Source organism: Carettochelys insculpta, chromosome 6, assembly GCF_033958435.1.
Source record: "Carettochelys insculpta isolate YL-2023 chromosome 6, ASM3395843v1, whole genome shotgun sequence".
NCBI lineage: Eukaryota > Metazoa > Chordata > Testudines > Carettochelyidae > Carettochelys > Carettochelys insculpta.
This window is the reverse complement of record NC_134142.1, coordinates 88,625,523-88,643,150: the sequence shown is the minus strand read 5'-3', so window position 1 is coordinate 88,643,150 and position 17,628 is coordinate 88,625,523. Positions and strand designations below refer to the sequence as shown.

Sequence of the window (17,628 nt, the reverse complement as noted above, 5' to 3'; positions counted from 1 at the left end):
AAAGGGAGAAAAATTAAAATTGCAGGAATTCATCTGACTTGGGATAAAAGAAGTAAACCTAAAAACCCACTCTGCCTTGAACAGAGACTTTGCTATAAACAGACAGAGGCTCCATAGAATCCCCAAGAACCATGCTATTGCTGTGGATTTTATATGAAGGTGCTCAGATGCTACAGTGACAGGTAACAATACAAAATCTCATGATAGTTTCAGACACAACCTAAGCCTCATGAAGAAGTTTGTACAGGTGTACTTAATGGAAGTACTCCAGGCATAAGTGGTTAGAGCAGAAGACAGGGCACCGGGTATTTATATGGTCTGAGCCATTAACTTGCTGTACGACTTTGTGGAAGTAGCTTTCTGCCACTTTAAAAATGGCCACCATTTTGCATTGCTCTCACAGGAGAGAAACTAGAGCCCACGAGGACCAAAGTTGGCCACCACCTCCAGTCATCTGCTCCTCTTTACCATTCCCAAAGAGGTTTCACACTTTTGGAACAATAGAAAATTTGGCCATTTTGAAGGAAGGTATCTTAACGGTGGACAATTTCTAGACTTACCACTTCAAATGAAAAAGGCATGAGATGATGGCCATTTTGAATGAATGCATTCTTCATATTTCTGCAAAGGAGAAGATTTTAAAGCAGTCGCTTCAGCTGACAGATATATTCAGTGATATAAAAACAAGGCAGCAAAATGCATCTTAAGTATATTTATAAAAAATACCTGTTGTCTTGTGCTAGCATTCTAAAGCAGCTGTCAATGCAATTTAACTGGCCAACATTCTCAGGCTCATTTAGACTACTCTAGAGTGGTGTATAGCAGTAAATGGCTGTGTCTACACTAGCCCCAAACTTCAAAATGGCCACGCAAATTCCCATCAGCTCATGGGAATAAGGGGACTTCGAAGTAGGCGGCATCCTTTCGAAAAGGAGCCCCGTCTGGACGAGATGCGCGGCGGCAAGGCGCGTCAATTTTGAAGTGCCGTGGCCGCCCGCATGCTAATGAAGCACTGAATATGCATTTCAGTGCTTCATTAGTAAACTTCGAAATGGCCATTTGCGTGGCCATTTTGAAGTTTGGGGCTAGTGTATACATAGCCAATGTGTACTAAGGAATTTGACCCTAGAATTTAAACTAAAGGAAAAGATTTAGCTGTATTTTTAGATAAGTAACTTTCTTCATAGTGTTATTAATATTACAAGGTTACATCCTCAATTTCTTGTTTTGTGATCAAGTATGCCATTTTTAATTGAAAAAAAGATGGAAATTCCATCATGTAAGGCAGTGGTTCCCAAACTACGTTCCGGTGGAACACTGGTGCTTCTTGAGCTATTGCAAAGTGTTCCGCCAGTGAAATTGATTAATGGTGGTCTCTTCCCTGTTCTTAGGAAAAAAAAATAAATTTTAGGATGCACTTTGCTCAGTTTTACAGTTTTGCTCACAGCTGTCTTAGACCTACACTAAACTGTGGCTCGACCCTCCAGCCCCAGCTTAACCCTGCATGGCTGTAGCTCAACCCCCAGGGCCCAAGCTCAAACCTCCCAGCCATGTGCGGCTCTGGCTCAATCCCACCCCCCTCAGGGTCTCCCAGCCATGCACAGCTGTAGCTCAGACACACCACCCTAACCCCAATGCCATGCGGCCACAGCCTGGCCTCCCCGGCCCCAGCTCAACCCCTCATAGTCAGTATGATGTAAAAAAGATTAAGTATTCTGCAGAGAATGATGTGATATCCAAGTGTTCCGTGACTGGAAAAAGTTTGGGAACCACTGACATAAGGGAAATAAAGAAAATCTAAAATGTCCTCAAAATCAATTTTAATCTGACACCACAAACACTGATGTCTCAATCATCATCAGAATTTTATTGCATGGTTCTGTTACAGGGTAAAGTTACAGATGTCCCAGCTGAGCTTTTACATATTATAGCTTGTCTAGAAGTAAATTTAACCTTGCTTCTGAATCCTCTGCTCAGTTAAGGGCTAAATACAATATATTTTATCCTAGGTTAGAGGCATATATTTTCCAACTTTCACTCCCTCTTAATGTAATTTTTTGTCTGGGAATGTTCTGTAGTTTGTTACACAGTCCTAGGATGAAAGAGAAACGCTATGACATGTGATGGGTATATTCTGATTCTTAAATAAGTCATCTGGATGAAATACTTCATTTTCAGTCTCCATTCCTCCCAAGGAGATTTTTTTCCCCCACTCTGCAAAGTCAGAGCAAAATCCTTTCAACTATTTTTGACTTACTAAAAGGTTAAATGTGACATTTTCCATTTTAAATACAATTTATAACCACTGCTTTACTCAAGAAATCAAAAAAATACAGCTGAAGTTAAATTTTCAGTTTTGCTTGGGCCTCAGTAAGGCATAGGCCTTCCTATGTTGCCAGGACCCACCTTCCCAAACATATTAAACCAGCATTACAACCTTATTTTTGTGCATACTAATTTTAAGATCTATGAACATTTAGGGCCAGTATCTACACATTAATAGTAAGAATTTAACTTTAGTCCAGCAATCTCTTGTCCATCAACATCCATGGTCCAACATGATTTTAGTTAGACAGAGGTCCACTTATCCTGGATGTGGCCAAGTTTCCCCTGGTCCCATAATGTTTGTTTACACAGCCACTAGTCCTGGCTCTCAGTGTTCTGTGCTATTATTTAGCTCTAATTTACCCCTAAATATCTTCTAAGAGCCCAATGGAAGTGTTGGTAATGGTGCTAGACAATACTGCCCTTTTGTGGTTCGGCAAATTCTCTCATTCAGCACCAGTCCAGACCAAAGGGTGCTGGACTAGAGATATTCAACTTGTATCTGTAGATAGATTTCCATGTTAAAAGAGACTCTTTACCAGATTATCTCTGCCTGTTCTGGCCATGTTCTGTTGCTCAAGCAGTGCAAAAAGGGTAGACCATTGCCCTATCTGGCTAGCTCACTATTTCTCCAGTGTGGGGAAGTTTCACCTGGCATAAATCATCATCAGCCTTTATGCCAACTGCCCCACCCGTGGTGTATGGGACAGGAGACAGTATGACACAGCATGCTTTCGCTTAACCAGTTCTCAACTAACATGTGCCAGTTGTAGAATTATACAAGTTAGAGCAGCTCCTAAGCTCTCCTGTGCCAGGTGGATCCCAACATGGGAGAGAATCTGGGTGCTTAAGTCTGTAGGAGTTGGCCTTTCTGCCATGAAGCTTTCAGCACCTCCAGAGTAGGTTTGTCTCTCTCTTAGGAATCCGCATGGAAATAAAATGCAAAATTGATGGTAAGGTTATAAAACAAAGTCATGAGGTTAAGTGCAAACATTGTGGTTCTCATACTGCAGTAATTGTGAATTTACACAAAGTGCATGTGTGCTTTATTCTTGATTCCTGGATTGATATTGAAGTGTCTACATAACTAGGATTTTATGCAAACCACAAAATATAAACAATGTGTAGCACGGCTGAGTTAATGTTACAACAGAAACTCAACTTCTTCCATTTCCTCACATTTTGAGCACTTAAATGCATAACCTTAATGTTATTAGTTCATAGAGAAATATGCAAGAATATATAAAACCCTCCAATCAAAGGCTCTGTCTTTGGGCTGGGCAGGGTAAGCACTAACAAGATTAAAACACAGTTGCAGTTTATTCAAATAAGCTGATGCCCACTCTCCTTTCCACCAACACCACTCTACAGACAGCAGTAGAGAAGGCCCAGAGTTCTGAAGTAACCAGTGGAATCTACTTCGGCCTGGATGTAGTGCTGTAAAAGATTATATTCAACACATGTTCAGTGAATTGACCAGGGTATAAATGAAAGTTACAAACATAAGTACTAATCTCTAGGAAGAGTCAGCTCTGGCACCTGGTTAAGGAGAAATAGTTCTTTTTGTAGAAACTACATCTCCCAACATGGCACCAGAAGTCTGTTAACAGCACCAAAAGCAAACAGCTGTATCCTTCAACACCAACTATTTATAGCTTCCTCTGATCCTTCCCTCTGAATCAGGATAACATAAGGAAACCAGGCTGACCCCCCAATCCCTGGCCCTCCACCCAGTTTATTTACATAATCTCTTCACTTTAATAACTCTTTCCCATCCTCACTCATGGACTTTAAACATTCAAGCAGTTTTAAATGCTGTAGAGCTTGAGGCAGACGACATACCATTATTATACTTGTGTGATTCACTGAGAAATCAATTCTGCCCAATTTAGAGGCTGAGTACTGCAGTGGCTTGAGAGTTTAGCCTTTACAATCACCAGTAAAAATGAAAACTTACGCACAGCGGACGATTAGTCACTTGACTGTTGTCAGCAGGGAACAATTTTCTTCCATAATGCAGCAGATACCACTGGCTAGTCAGAAAGACTTTCTCTAAACACTTACTCTGACAACAGAGAGGGGCATCATCAAACTTAGCTTAACTGATGCCAGACAACACACAAAATGTTTATCAATGCTTATGATCTGACATGGTACGGAAAACATAACATTTACCATCCTGTAGACCAGTGGCAGGTAATTTTTGATGCAGGGGAGGGAGGGGTGTCACTCCAAGATTTTGGTAAGTGGTCAAGGATGGTACTTTTCTATGGAGGGAACTCAAGGTCTAGGATGGATGTTGGGTGCAGAAGGGAGCTTGGGCTATAGGATTGGGGTGCGGGATGTGTGGGGTCAGAGTGCACTGGGGTGAGGAGGTTGTGACTGAGGCAGTGTATTGGGGTCCAGGAGTGGGTATAGGTGCCGGAGAGGATTCTGACCCTGGGGAGGGATGTAGGAGTGGGTGCGTGGTCTGAGAAGGAGATTTGACTTGGAATGGGGGGAGGAGGGTGCAGGTGGTGACCCGGGGAATGGGTTGAGATGCAGGGTCTGGGAGGGAGCATGGGGGCAGCAGAAAATTCTGGCCTGGGGGAGAGTTGTAGGAGTGCATGCAGGGTCTGCAAGTTGGGAGTTGCAGTGCCAGAAGCAGGTGCTTGTCAGGAGGTGCTTATCTAAGAGGCTCTTGGCCAGCAGTACTCTTAGGCAGGCTTCGCTGCCCACCACCACCATCAGCCCACTGGCTGTTCCATGTGGCTTTCTGTGCTGGGCAGGGACAGGGCTTTGCACACTGGCCTGGCCCTCAGCATAATCTCTCAGCTCCTATTGGCCAGAAACCAGTCAATGGGATCTGAGAAATTGGGATGCACTGCTGACATCCCCAGCAAAATCTCTCAGGAGCTGAGAGATTTTGGTGGGAGCAGCGCAAGGGGTGGGCAGCCCTCCCCTCGACCTTGCAGCACCAAGAGCAACTGGCAACAGCAGAAGGAGGTTGGATCAAAAGGCTTGCTGGCCCACAGGCCGTATCTTGTCCATCCCTGCCGATGAACAACTGCAGCAAGTATTTAGCAACATACAGGGCATAGGGCTTTGCATAAGTGCCCATGAAATCATTGATTCCAATAGCAGGCAAGACAGGTAGGCAAGGCAAGCTTTTAACAGATCTTGCAAGACTACCTAGATCTGGGTTTTAGCTGCTGCTTGCCTGTTTAGAACCCAAGAGGTTTGATGGAAATGTTTCAGACTATAACCTGGGTTTGTGTGATTACCTATATATAAAAAAGAGATTTTCTAATAGAGAGTAGGAGGAAAAATCAGAAGCGGTAGGTTCTCATCACAACAGAGAAATAATTTAGTTTCAGATCTTCAAAAGTAGCCAGGAGTTCTGGGCACCCAATTTGCAATATTGAGTTTCAAGGATGCCAGACACCCGTAACTCCAACTGAAGTCAGTGGAAGTTCCAAGTGCACAGTATCGCTGAGAAATCAGACAGAATTTCAAAATGTGAAACCCCACAATCCTTGGGCACTTTTGACCATGTTGGCCTTAATTTCTTTGCACCTTAGTATTCCACTTTATAAAACAGAAATAGATTTCCTCCACCTTGTAGGGGTGGCTTTTTGGTTAACATTAAAGCACCACAGCAAAATGGTCTAGTGGGTATAACACTGGACCAGAAGTTTGAAGACATGAGTTCTAGTCAGTAATTTGCAATTGATGTGTGAGACCTGGGGCAAATGCCACTGCTTCCACTCCCAGTCGTGTCTACTTCACCTACCATGTCAGGGAAAGAGACATTTCTATAGTGCAAAGGAGCCCTGATCTTGGTCAGGGGCTCTAGGTGCCACTGTAATGCAAACAGTGCAACTTACCTCCTTTGCAAAGTGCTTTGTCATCTATAGAATAAAAGCACGATGTAAGAGGTTAAAGTATTACAAGGGCTCCAAGAGCCTCTGAGTTCATGAGCTACCTATTATTTCTATGCACACCTACACAGTTTCACCAAGACTAGTACACTGGGACTATTATGCGTTACTTGTCTCTGCTATAAAAACGCATTCACACTGTGCCAGGATATTAAATTGGTGGTAAAAAAAAGCATTGATCGCAGAAGCTGCTTTACAACATGTGCACTCTCAGATCTTTAGATTTATGCAATCATTTTCCACTTTCTCCTAAGGAACAGGTCACTATTGCTTTTTTAAAAATCAAACAAAACAAAGTCTATGAATTAGCAAAATCAAACAGCAACTCAGGTTTGAAAATATGACAGTATTATCCACATGTTACAGGATATTTGTGACTGTCTCAGTTCTCCATGATAACAGCCTCCTTCCCCTCTCCCCCATCAGATGTTTGACAGCAACTGTGAATTCTTTATGGTTCCTTGTCCTAAACCAGCATCACGTCTGAGGCTTTAGATCAGCTGTGATGTTATATCCATTAATATCCAGGACAGTTGTCTTCATTCACCTCTGCATTCCCTCAGGGTCAGGATAAATGGTCCGAAATGTCAAGTTTATCCGTGGTTCCCTAGCATGGTATTCCTTAGGTACCCGATGCTATAAACATTATGGGGAAAAAAAAATAGAGTATATAGGTTTGCATAATTAAAAACATTTACTATTCAAATACAAACAATTCTGTATTCTCATTTTACAGGATGGTGACATTACTCACTTTTCATAATAATTAGGTAAGACATAAAACCCATGACCTGACTGCTCAGGGTCACTATGAAATCTACTGTTACAAAAAGTGTTCTGGAGTTGTTAGGCCAAATTACACCTTTATTATATTCTGTTTTCCTAAACTGCTTATGCACTTTCAGAGGAAGATTGTTTGTGACTGCCTCCTAAATGCAGAACATTATGTAGGAGTATAAGTGGTGGGTGGAGTAATCACTATACATCACTTATTGATCTTGCAGAGATGCTGTTCATGCTTAAGCCATTAATTTTGTGCAATGCACTGAGATTCCTGGATGAAAAGTACTATTAATATGTACTGAAGTGTCACATTATTGCACAGTGCATGCTTCCTGATAGCTCTTCCTGTAACTCATGTCTTCTCTGGTGTAGTTTGTAGAAACCCAGAAAACTATATCATAATGAGAAAAAGCATGTTCATGTTGCCCAGGTATTCTCACCTGCCAGTCCTCCTGGGTAGCTCCCTCCATTATTAGTAAAGTTCCATGAGGCAATGGAATCCGGACTCTTTCCACATAAGTATAGTCCCCATTCTCTTCCTAGAAACAAAAAAAAAAATGCAGAAGAAGGAAACCCTGCTGTAGGGAAGTCCACTCTGCAGCTTAAAACACTAAAGGGAGTCCTCAACAAACTACCAGTTAAGACTTCGGTTTGCTGGGGGTTTCATGTATCATGACAAACACACTGTTAAACAAAACTAGTGCTTGGCAGCAACACAGATTTTTGTATAACCATGGTTTGTAGTTTTTAATGTCAGAAGAAACTATTATTACTGGTCTGACCTCATGTATAACATCTAGAATTTCTTCCCATGGCTCCTGTATCAAGCCCATGACTTCCATGTGAGTTAGACAACAGCACATTGTTTAGATAGCCATTTGGCCTTACTTAATGACTTCAAGTAAGGTGAGTCTACCACATCCCTACGTTAAGTTGTTCCAATGGTTAATTAACCTCTCAAAAATTGTGACTTATTTCTAATCTGAATTTGTCTAGCTTCAGCTTCCAGCCATCATGTATTTTATTCTGCTTTCGTCTGTCAGATTAAAGAGCCCTCTACTATGCAAACTCTCCCCATGTAGGTATTTGTAGAACACTATCAGGTTGCTTCTTAAATTTCATTTTATTAAGGTAAATAGATTAAGCTTCTTTATTCTTTTTGTAAGGCAGGTTTTCCAGATCTCACATAATGCTTGCAACTCTTTTCCTTTTCAATTTATCAACATTCAAAATTGGACATACTTTTGCACTATTGGTGCCACAAATGCCATAGAGAAAGGTAGTAACACCTTTCTAATCCTACTCAGTTGCACCCTCCTAGATACCTAAAGATTGCATTTGTTTTCTTTGCTTCCACATTGTAGTGCTAACACATATTCATCTGATTATCCATTACAATTAAGTACTGTCTGAGTTGTTTCTTCCCAAAGTACAGTCTCACATCTTCTAAGCGACCCACATTCTTGATTCCTCAGTGCAGGACCTTGTGTTTATTTTTATTAAGACATATGTGAGACCTGGTGTGCCTGGGCTAGTCCTTGGTGGAAATGCCAAGGTCAGAGAAGGCTGCAAAGGGTAAAGCAGATACTTCCACGAGTGGTGGGTAATACTGACGTTAAACTCCCCAGCCAGTCAAAACTCTGCTTCTGAGCCCCCTGCATATCAAGAAAGAAGAGAAAAAGGAACCACGCTGTTCCCTTACTGCAGGGTTTCCCAAACCTTTTCAGTTTTTTTTCCCCAGTACCTTTTGTGCAACCCAAAAATATAAATGCACATAAAAAAACAATGAAAAATGAATACATTTTCAGTTTATTTATTCACAATTGTACATAATAATATAAATCTTGATATAAAATACTTACGTGCCTAACTTATTGTTATTATGTTAATTACATAGACAAATATGAAATGTACCAAATTAATAGGATTGTGCACAATAATTTGTATATTTATTCCAGTATTCTTTTTTCCCCAAAAAAACAGTACTGGGCTGTGGACTACACTTTGGGAAACACTGCCTTACTGCATTCCAGTTTTCTGGCTCCCCATCATCACCTAGGTCCAGTACATTGAGGAGTTATTTTAAAACTCTGCTCATTGTACAAAATGTTCTTCTGATCCAAGAGTGCTTACGTTGCCAGGTCAGTATTAGTTTGGATCTTAACCCAAATACCACACAGACACTAAAGGAATGGCTAGCAGAAACTAAAGGTTTATTGAGAGGAAAAAAAAAAAAAAAGACTAAGAAGAGAGCCATTAAATGGTAAAGCAGTCACATAAAAACAAAGACTCCAAGTCCATGTTCTTAACAGCATTGGTTAGTTTGCTCTTCAAGGTCCTTCCAAATGCACAGATAAGATAGGTCATTGTTCAGAGCTTCAGTTAAGATTGCCTGGTGTCCTTTTATCAACTGGAACACCTGGCAATCTTAACTGGAAAGCAGACCCTGGTGGCACCAGTCAGATCAATTACTAGGCTATGACAAGTGATGCTGAAGGGCTGGTGGTGGTGAGGCCAGCCTCCTGCACTGCCCCTCCCCTTTGTCCCTTCCAGGAGCATGCAGACAGCTCCTGCCCATATTACCCAATGGGCTGGCAATTCTGTTGGCCCTTGTAGTACTACAATGAAAATTGCTTAATTACCTTTTCAAGCTGTGAGACCCTCCAGCTTCTTCCCAAATACAGAACTAAAATTACTTATTTAACTCTTTTGCCTTCTCTGCACCACTGGCCACTTTACCATCCTCGTCTAAAAAAGATATGAAGATTTTCCAAAATGAGATGTTCAAGGAGGTTTAAAGTAGAAATTCAAGCACAGAATGTTTGCTTTAAACTGAAAAATTACTATTAAAAGGACAGACTCAAGATGTTTTTAGTTTTTGTTTATAACAAGCCTTACAAAAAATGAAATTATCTGTCTTCATAATTTAAAAAAGTGCCGCAATGCAAAGACACTTGCTAGTTTGTCATTGCAGATTCAGTCCCAAGGATGAGGTTGCACAAACATAATTTTGTCATTGTAACATATCCACACTGTGACCATAACGAATTGCTACCTTTAGGGTCCTTCCAACAATTGGCTTGTAACGTCTAAGGACTGAAATACAGACTTTTTTCCCTTATAGGAAATGGGTGTAGGAGAAGACAGCAAGGGGGAAAAACAGAGATTCAATTACATGAAAACACACACACACACACACACACACACACACACACTAAACAGATAAGGAAAAAATGTAGGTCAAGTTTTAAGCTTCTAAACCTTGACAGTGTCCCTGTAGAGCACAATCTTAAACCCTTGAAACAGAGAGACAGAGCAGATGCTAAAGTTGGTCCCCTCCCCCCGATTTCACTTATAAATTACAGGAAGTCTCTCTCCTGTTTTGTATAATTTCTTAAAAAATTTAAAAAAAAAATCACTCACTGCAGTTGACCTGGAGGAGATTAAGGAAAGTACTGCTAAAATGTTCCAGCCCTTGCTCAAGATGGCAATTATGCCCAAGTGAATTAAACAAAGCTTGTCAGTAGTCAAATGGAATATGTCAGATGAAAGGGAGCTGTGCTTCGGGGGAAAAGATAAGACACGGCTCAACTTACTGTATCATCTGAAAGAGGACTGTCATCTGCAAGGCAAGGAGAGCCCATATCCTTTGGAAACATTGTAGCACAATTCAGTCTAGAAAAAGGTTATTAGAATAAGATTCTCTCCAGCCTGAAGCAAGCGAATAGTTGCCTCACCCTGGTATACCACTATCTTTGAGAAACAGCAAATGTCACCAAAGCCTCAGTTTTCAGGTACCTGCATATGGAGGGACTAACTACTCCCAAATAAGAGCATGCACACATGGAGTTATTCTGGAATAGATGTCTTTGAATGACACTTATGCAGCATTACAACATTCACAGATGGAATTATTCTGAAACGGCTATCTTAAAACTCTACACTGCAGACAAGTCACGGAGGACAATGAATGGTGTGATAATACCCAAGAGAAGCTACAGAGCTGTACAGTACCTGATGTTCTTCAAAACTTGTTGTCCCTGTAGATACTCTACTCCCAGATACGTATGTGCTTTTAACAGAGATTAATGGTAACAGTGTCAGCAGGTCTCCACCTGCACTGTATGTATCCTTGGAGTCTTAAGGAATATGCATGTTGTGGGGTGTGTGACTCTGACAAGACAGTGAAAAGCCTTAATAGCCAAAAGGTGGCCCTCATTGAAGCTAAGAAACAGGCCTGCTGTCCTTAAGCTCAGATAGTAGTTGTGAATGCATGTGAAGTGGGACTCTGCTGAGGACAGATCTCTGTGGGTGCACGAGAAGTGAAAGAACTTCCATTTTTGCAGATTTAATGTTCTGATGTCTACATTGGTCTTCATCCTCCCTTTCAGTTGGGGACTGGTGATGGAATCTATTCTGGAGATGGTGCCAACTCAGGTGATTGGGTCAGTGCCAAACAGAGAGTTGGGCTAACGGTATCATTAGGCGATCCTTTTTTTGGTACTGGCCTGAAGGAAAATTAAGTTCTTGAAGGATGAAGAAGGCCTGTGGGAGCAGGAATGAGCTCAGTACTGGTGAGGCCAGTTGTTGTACTGCCTGCTGTGATAGCTGCCAGTACCAGAAGTGGCATGAGCAAGCATTCAATATGTTATCTAAGCTCATGGTCTGTTAAGAGTATGCGTACCTGAAAAGAGAATATCCAGGGGATTGGTGTTGATGTTGATCTCTTTGCAGAGTCCTTATATCAAGAAGGCTCTGCACTACGTTTCAAAGCTGGCACTGAGCAAGGCAGTGAAGGGCAACATAGACCAATGAGCAGGCTGCATGAGTGGCCCTCCATCCCCATGGGCTGCATGATTGTTGTAACCGAGACAGTCTCCCAGGATAGTGCGGTTTTGCTAACTGCACTTCCATAGGTAGAATTTGAGGTATATGCCAGTTGAACTATAGCAGTGCTTTTGACGTAGAGGGAGTGCACGGCTTTCACAGTTAACGTTGTGCGCAACCAGTATACACCTTACTTCACATGCCCTTGCTTTAAATGTGTCATTTTTGGAATACTGGTTGGAAAAAAAAAACATGGAAGAAAGCCAGCAGAATCTGGCAACCCTGTGCATGGGCAACGATAAACACAATGTCTCATAGGCCATATGTAGCACCCCACAGGACAGCCTGCTGGCCACAGGATGCCCACCACTGCCAGCATGTCAGGGCTTGACTCCCTCCTTATACATTGGTTTCAAGAGACCCAAAGGCCCTCTCAACCTCCAGCATTTAAGTCCTGGCAAGCAGTCAGAACCCTCAAAGCATGCTAAGAAGAAGAGGTCCAAGTCCACTGACAGGGAGAAAGGGGAAATCTCCCCAAAGGTCAATTGTTAACAAGACCTCATATCTCACTGTGGGTACAGTGGACACACCTCTTCCTCCTGATACAGTCTCTCTCACCTTCTTGGTCTTCTCACGCTGAGATGCCCTGTTCCAGTGGCGGGCAACCTGCGACCCACTGAGGTTCTATGCATGGCCTGTGAGACATTTTGTTTACCATTGACCGTGCACAGGGTTGCCAGATTCTGCTGATTTTCATCTGCATAGCTATGCAGCTCATAGTTACGCAATTCTAGATATACAAACTTAGTTAGTAAAACTAACTATGTTCTGGGAGACCATCTTGATTACAACAATCTTGCAGCTCACTGAGGTGTAGGAGGACTGCTCATGCAGCCCATTTACTAGCCTAGGTTGCCCCTCACTGACTTCAGGCATGCTCCATAAGGAACAGATTGAGCCTGTCCTCCAACGGCCTCCTCAGTCTGCCCTGCAGGACAGAGGAGAGCATGCAAAGTTTAAACCATGGGGTTTCCACAACACTTCGGACAAAACGAAGGCCCCCAGGAGAGGGGGAAATTGAGGTGGCAGTAAGCCACAGCTGCCAAAGAAGGAGGAATCTATAAAGTTAAAAAGTATCAATTAAATTAAAAATAAGTCAAACAAACATAAATCCAGCAAGAAGGCAAAGTCCACAAGCTAAATAAGGATGCAGCAAGGCTCAGCCTCTGGCTTAATATGGTTGAGAAGGAATTGCAACAGCTGGGAGAGATCTGACCTTCCCTACACCCTTGACCAGAGCCCAAAGATCTGTGTGGCACAGGGACAAACCCATGGATAAAGGCCCATCAGCACCCACACCTTTGATGTGGAGCACCCACATGGACAAGACAACAACCATGTTACTACTACACAACCATGTTACTACTACTTGAAGACCCCAATATCTGAAGTATTATTTTAAAAATAACTACAATCCAAAACTATTTTCCATGGTAAAAACAAAGTCTGAATTTTCAAAAATGACGATGATTTTGGAAAATAATTTATTAGGTGATGAGGTTTTGTGGGACACATCTGGAAATTTCCTTAATTCCTCAGAATTTCCAGATCTGAAGAAGTGGATCTGTCCCACAAAAGCTCATCCTCTAATAATTTTTTTTGTTAGTGTTCAAACAGCTACAGGACTACTTTTTTGTTTTGTGAAGATACAGACTAACACGGCTACCACTCTGTGACAGTTAAGTTCAGGTGCTTCATTGTAGTGGGCCCAATTTAGCATTACAAGAACACGGGTCCAGTGTTTTTTGAAAATCAGAATATCAATCACATCAGTCAGTATTACCTGAAAATTTAACCCTTAGATTTTAAATGAGTGTGCAGATCCAGCTACAAACATTTCCTAATGCAAAACCAACAAGGACAAAAGGGGTGGCGTGGGGGATGAAAAACATAGTAGATAAAAGTCTTCACCTCTAAAATTAGTATTAAATCCAATGTGAGATTTAAGTGAAAAAAGTTTGGATCAGTTCCCAAACGACAACAAACATGACCTGATAACTGACTGAACAAAAGCCATGTTTTCTCATGCCCAGGACGTCACAGGGTGATGCAATGAGGCCATTCATACTGCCAGTGGTTGTGTGAGGAATAATGGAACATAAGTGATTTTCTTTGCAGCCGCTACGGGCCCAGTTCTCTAAGGTTCTGAGAACACGTGGCTCTTATTAATAGTGCTGAAGATGTTCAGCGCTACTCAGAATCGAGCCTAGAATACTCTCTGTGAGAACAGAAGTTATAATGGAGCACCCAAGAATTTCTGAACAAATATCTTGCCCTGTTAGAAGCATCCTTAATAAGTCACGGATAAAGTGTTTTTGTTTTGGATGGGGAGGGGGACAGTGCAGGGCCAGCAGCAGAGAGACATGTTTGAGGTTTTTTTTTTACTTCAAAAAGATGCAGGGAGGTTATTCTGTTTTTAAAACACAAACTATACAAGTCCATGGCTGCTGACTAACAGCAGCTAAACACCATCGTGAAAGCTCCGTTTCATTTCACAGGATTATCTCATGTTATTTTATGTTTGGACGGAATTAATTCTTTACTTTGGGCTCCTGCTCTTCTTGGTTAAAATGGACTGGAAGATTTGACCTGATAAGATATCCTATCTGTTAAAGTGTTGTAACAAAAGTAAAAACTACATAAAAACACTATCCTCTTGCCACATTACATTGTAGATTTCTGAGCCAAAAGTAGGCAGCATGATGGCAATAGGGCAGCCCAGAATGCCAATCTGCCACAGCCATGTAGTCAATATGCCCAAATACATTCCATCAAATCACGTCAGGATACTGAGCTTGCTCAGTGTTCCATATGCTGCTGGCCTTCATGTCACCAGCTTAGCTGTGTTAATGACCAAAACCAGTGGGCAGCTAGGACATGCCCAGAAGATTTGGCAGAAGACAAGTGGTTAACAGGAAAGGATGGGAGAAACAGGCTTTGGCATGGAGAATTAGATGCATAGGGCAGGTAAGTGGGCTCTCTACATGTTCTGGGGCTGGGCAAGGACAGAAGCAACATTTGGGTTTGGAAAATAAAGGTTGGCTCTGACACAGTGACATATTTGCCAAATTCCCTTTATGGGGGACCATTCCAAATGCCTTCAGCTCCGTGAAAAAACAGATACTGCATCTTCAAGCAACAGAGACAGGATTCAAAATCCCAAAGTGAGAATGCAGCCAAAGCAAACAACCAAACCTTCACTCCCTTCTTGACTGCACTCAGCGAGCAAAGAAGGGTTTTACAATAATAAAACTGAGCTGCTTATTGAGGGAAAAAATATCCAGAAAGGTCTAGAAAATTGCATCAACTGTCTGAAATCTGCATTCCAGATATTTGCGCTGAGTGACCCATGCAAATGCTAAGTTCTCACCACCTCATAAAACTGCCTTGTCCCCTCTCCTCACAATCCTCCTCCTGCTGACCTCTCAGACTTCCTATGGAGTTGCACCTAGTATGCCCATGACTTAAGTATCACACCTTGAGGAGCCTTTTCTCTTCCTCTCTCCTTTCACTGCTGTTGCAACTTAGTCTTGCCAACATTGAGGCAACATTGGTGCAAGAAGCCTTCTCCTCTGCAACTCTTGGCATATAGTAACATCATTTCCTGCATCTCTCCTCCATATTTACTATCCCCTTTCAAATCCCATCTGAAAAATCAATTTCCCACTGCTAGTGACATGTTCTTTTTTACTCTAGCAATTCCAGGCTCCTTCTTTTATTACACCACTCTGTGGTTGTTGGGGTTAATTCCTCTGCTCTTTCCTAAGAGAACCATGAGATCTTTAATTTCAGCCAGGGCACCATGCACAGACATACGGGAAAGATCTTGCTTTAATATCTCACTCGAAGGTCATTTGTTATAAAAACAAGGTTTTTGTATCAACGCTTTCAGAACATCACGAACATTCTGCAATTATCTAACTTACGCACACACCACGCATACCCTAGCCATCTGTTTCCTTGGTTACAGACAGAGAAATAGTCTGCCAACTGGCTTTAGTAGTTCCCTTTACAGCTCATGCTGCTGTTAGCAGGGTAGCACCAGAATAACTCTTACAGAACACTGAAGGCTATGCAGTAAGATGTCTCAGAGGGAGTACGGGAGCCTGGTATGGCTTCAGTAAAACACCCTTAAGGAAATCCTTCAACTCTTTTCTAAGTATCTATGACAGAGAGAGCTTGACTGGATGAGTTTGGACTCAATCCCCAGTCAACAAGTTATAGTGATAACAGTAATAAGCATGTGTCAAAAAGACCTATCCAAACGTTACACTCAGGAATTATTCATCCCAGAGACATACAATCAAGCAATACAAAAGCAGTGACTGAAGAGGTGATGAGTCTGGTATGAGGAGTGAGTTGAGCACATCAGTTCACATAGAAGGTTGTGCTGGCTCAAATCATAGGGTGAGCACAGATTCCAAAACAAAGTATTCAGTTGCTGTCTCTGTGCAAGGAGGAACTGCAACAGAAGAAAAAGGGCAATGCCAGGGGTTCCTCAAGTTACTGGATCTACAGCTAAAAGACAAAAGTCACTAATTCACCTCAGAAATGGTCTTCGTATTACCAAGCAAGAAAACAGACACTTCAAGGCAGCGGAGAAAGCATCACACACAAAGCCACAAAACCATTCCAATTCTATACCAATGGAAAAGGCAACACTGCAAAGAGAGAATCTTACAAGATCCTGAAAAGTCAGGGCCAAAACAAAACTGTTTCTGACATGGTACTAATTACCTTGTGCAACCCCTAGAACAGTCCAGATCGGAAATTTGCTCCTGAAATGCACAGAGTGATTTTTGTGTGAGGGGTGGAGGTGGTAGTTGTTTATAAGCACTGGTCAAACTCTGAATAAGATATTCTTCTGTCCCCTCAGGATGCACTGCCCTGTTATAATAGCCAAAAGATAAACACTAACCATGTCTCTCTAATGCCTTTTCTGTCTATTACATAACCAACAAGACTCTCACAGTACGGCTTTCACCAGAGGGACAGCCAGAAACAGGCAATCTTGTTGGCCCTTCAGCAAGTGAGAGAAACAAACAATGCTACTTGCAGCTACTCTACTTTTAAATTCTTGTCAGAAAGAAAAACAAATTGCGAAACAAGAAAAATTCATTGCAGTAAGTGGTAAAGTGCATGTAAAGCAACACGCCTTTATCAAAGGTGTATCATGCTAGAGTAACCCAAAGACTAACCTAATTTCCTTCTTTGAGGAAAAAAAGGGTTTTTTTAAGATAAGGAAAGATCTACTATATCTCAATTTTAGTAAGAGTATTTGACATACCACATGAGAAATTATTTAATTTGAGAAGATCTTGCTTAGTATAAGAAAAGTAAGGTGAATAAGGACCGGGCTGAAGACAAAAAGCAATGATCTGTGCTGAAAGGTGAACTACTGGACTGCAAGGAGGGTTACTTGTGGAGATCCTCAAGGATCAATCTTGGGACTAATCTTATTCTATATCTTTATTAATGATCTTGGCACAAAAAGTAAGAGTAAGCTAATTAAATTTGCTGCTACTACCAAATAGAGATGAATCATCAATACAGAGGAGGGTTGAAATATTATATGGAAAGAATTGGATGACATTTAGTTCACAGGCACACAGGACCAAATAATCTCTGCTACAAGCTAAAGACTCATCAGCTGCAAGTGACTGGAGGAGAGTCTCACAGGCAATCTGGGTACTACGACCCGGGGCTGATGTGC

The 17,628-nt window shown here is 41.8% G+C and overlaps 1 protein-coding gene across 4 annotated transcripts in view; it reads right to left on the bottom strand.

Annotated features, from left to right (window-relative positions):
• Positions 1 to 1,638: 1,638 nt before the first annotated feature.
• The window catches only part of ALKBH3 (alkB homolog 3, alpha-ketoglutarate dependent dioxygenase), a 41,826-nt gene continuing 25,836 nt past the window's right edge, over positions 1,639 to 17,628 (bottom strand). For 3 of the 4 annotated variants that reach the window (XM_074997517.1, XM_074997518.1, XM_074997519.1), the window contains 3 exons: positions 7,469 to 7,567; positions 6,793 to 6,881; positions 1,639 to 3,762 (listed from right to left, as the gene is read on the bottom strand). In XM_074997517.1, coding sequence (XP_074853618.1) covers positions 3,741 to 3,762; positions 6,793 to 6,881; positions 7,469 to 7,567 — 210 coding nt within the window. In that variant the 3' untranslated portion in view covers positions 1,639 to 3,740. Of the gene's footprint in view, positions 3,763 to 4,282; positions 6,882 to 7,468; positions 7,568 to 17,628 lie in introns of all 4 variants that reach the window. The other variant, XR_012646011.1, reaches the window with a different exon arrangement.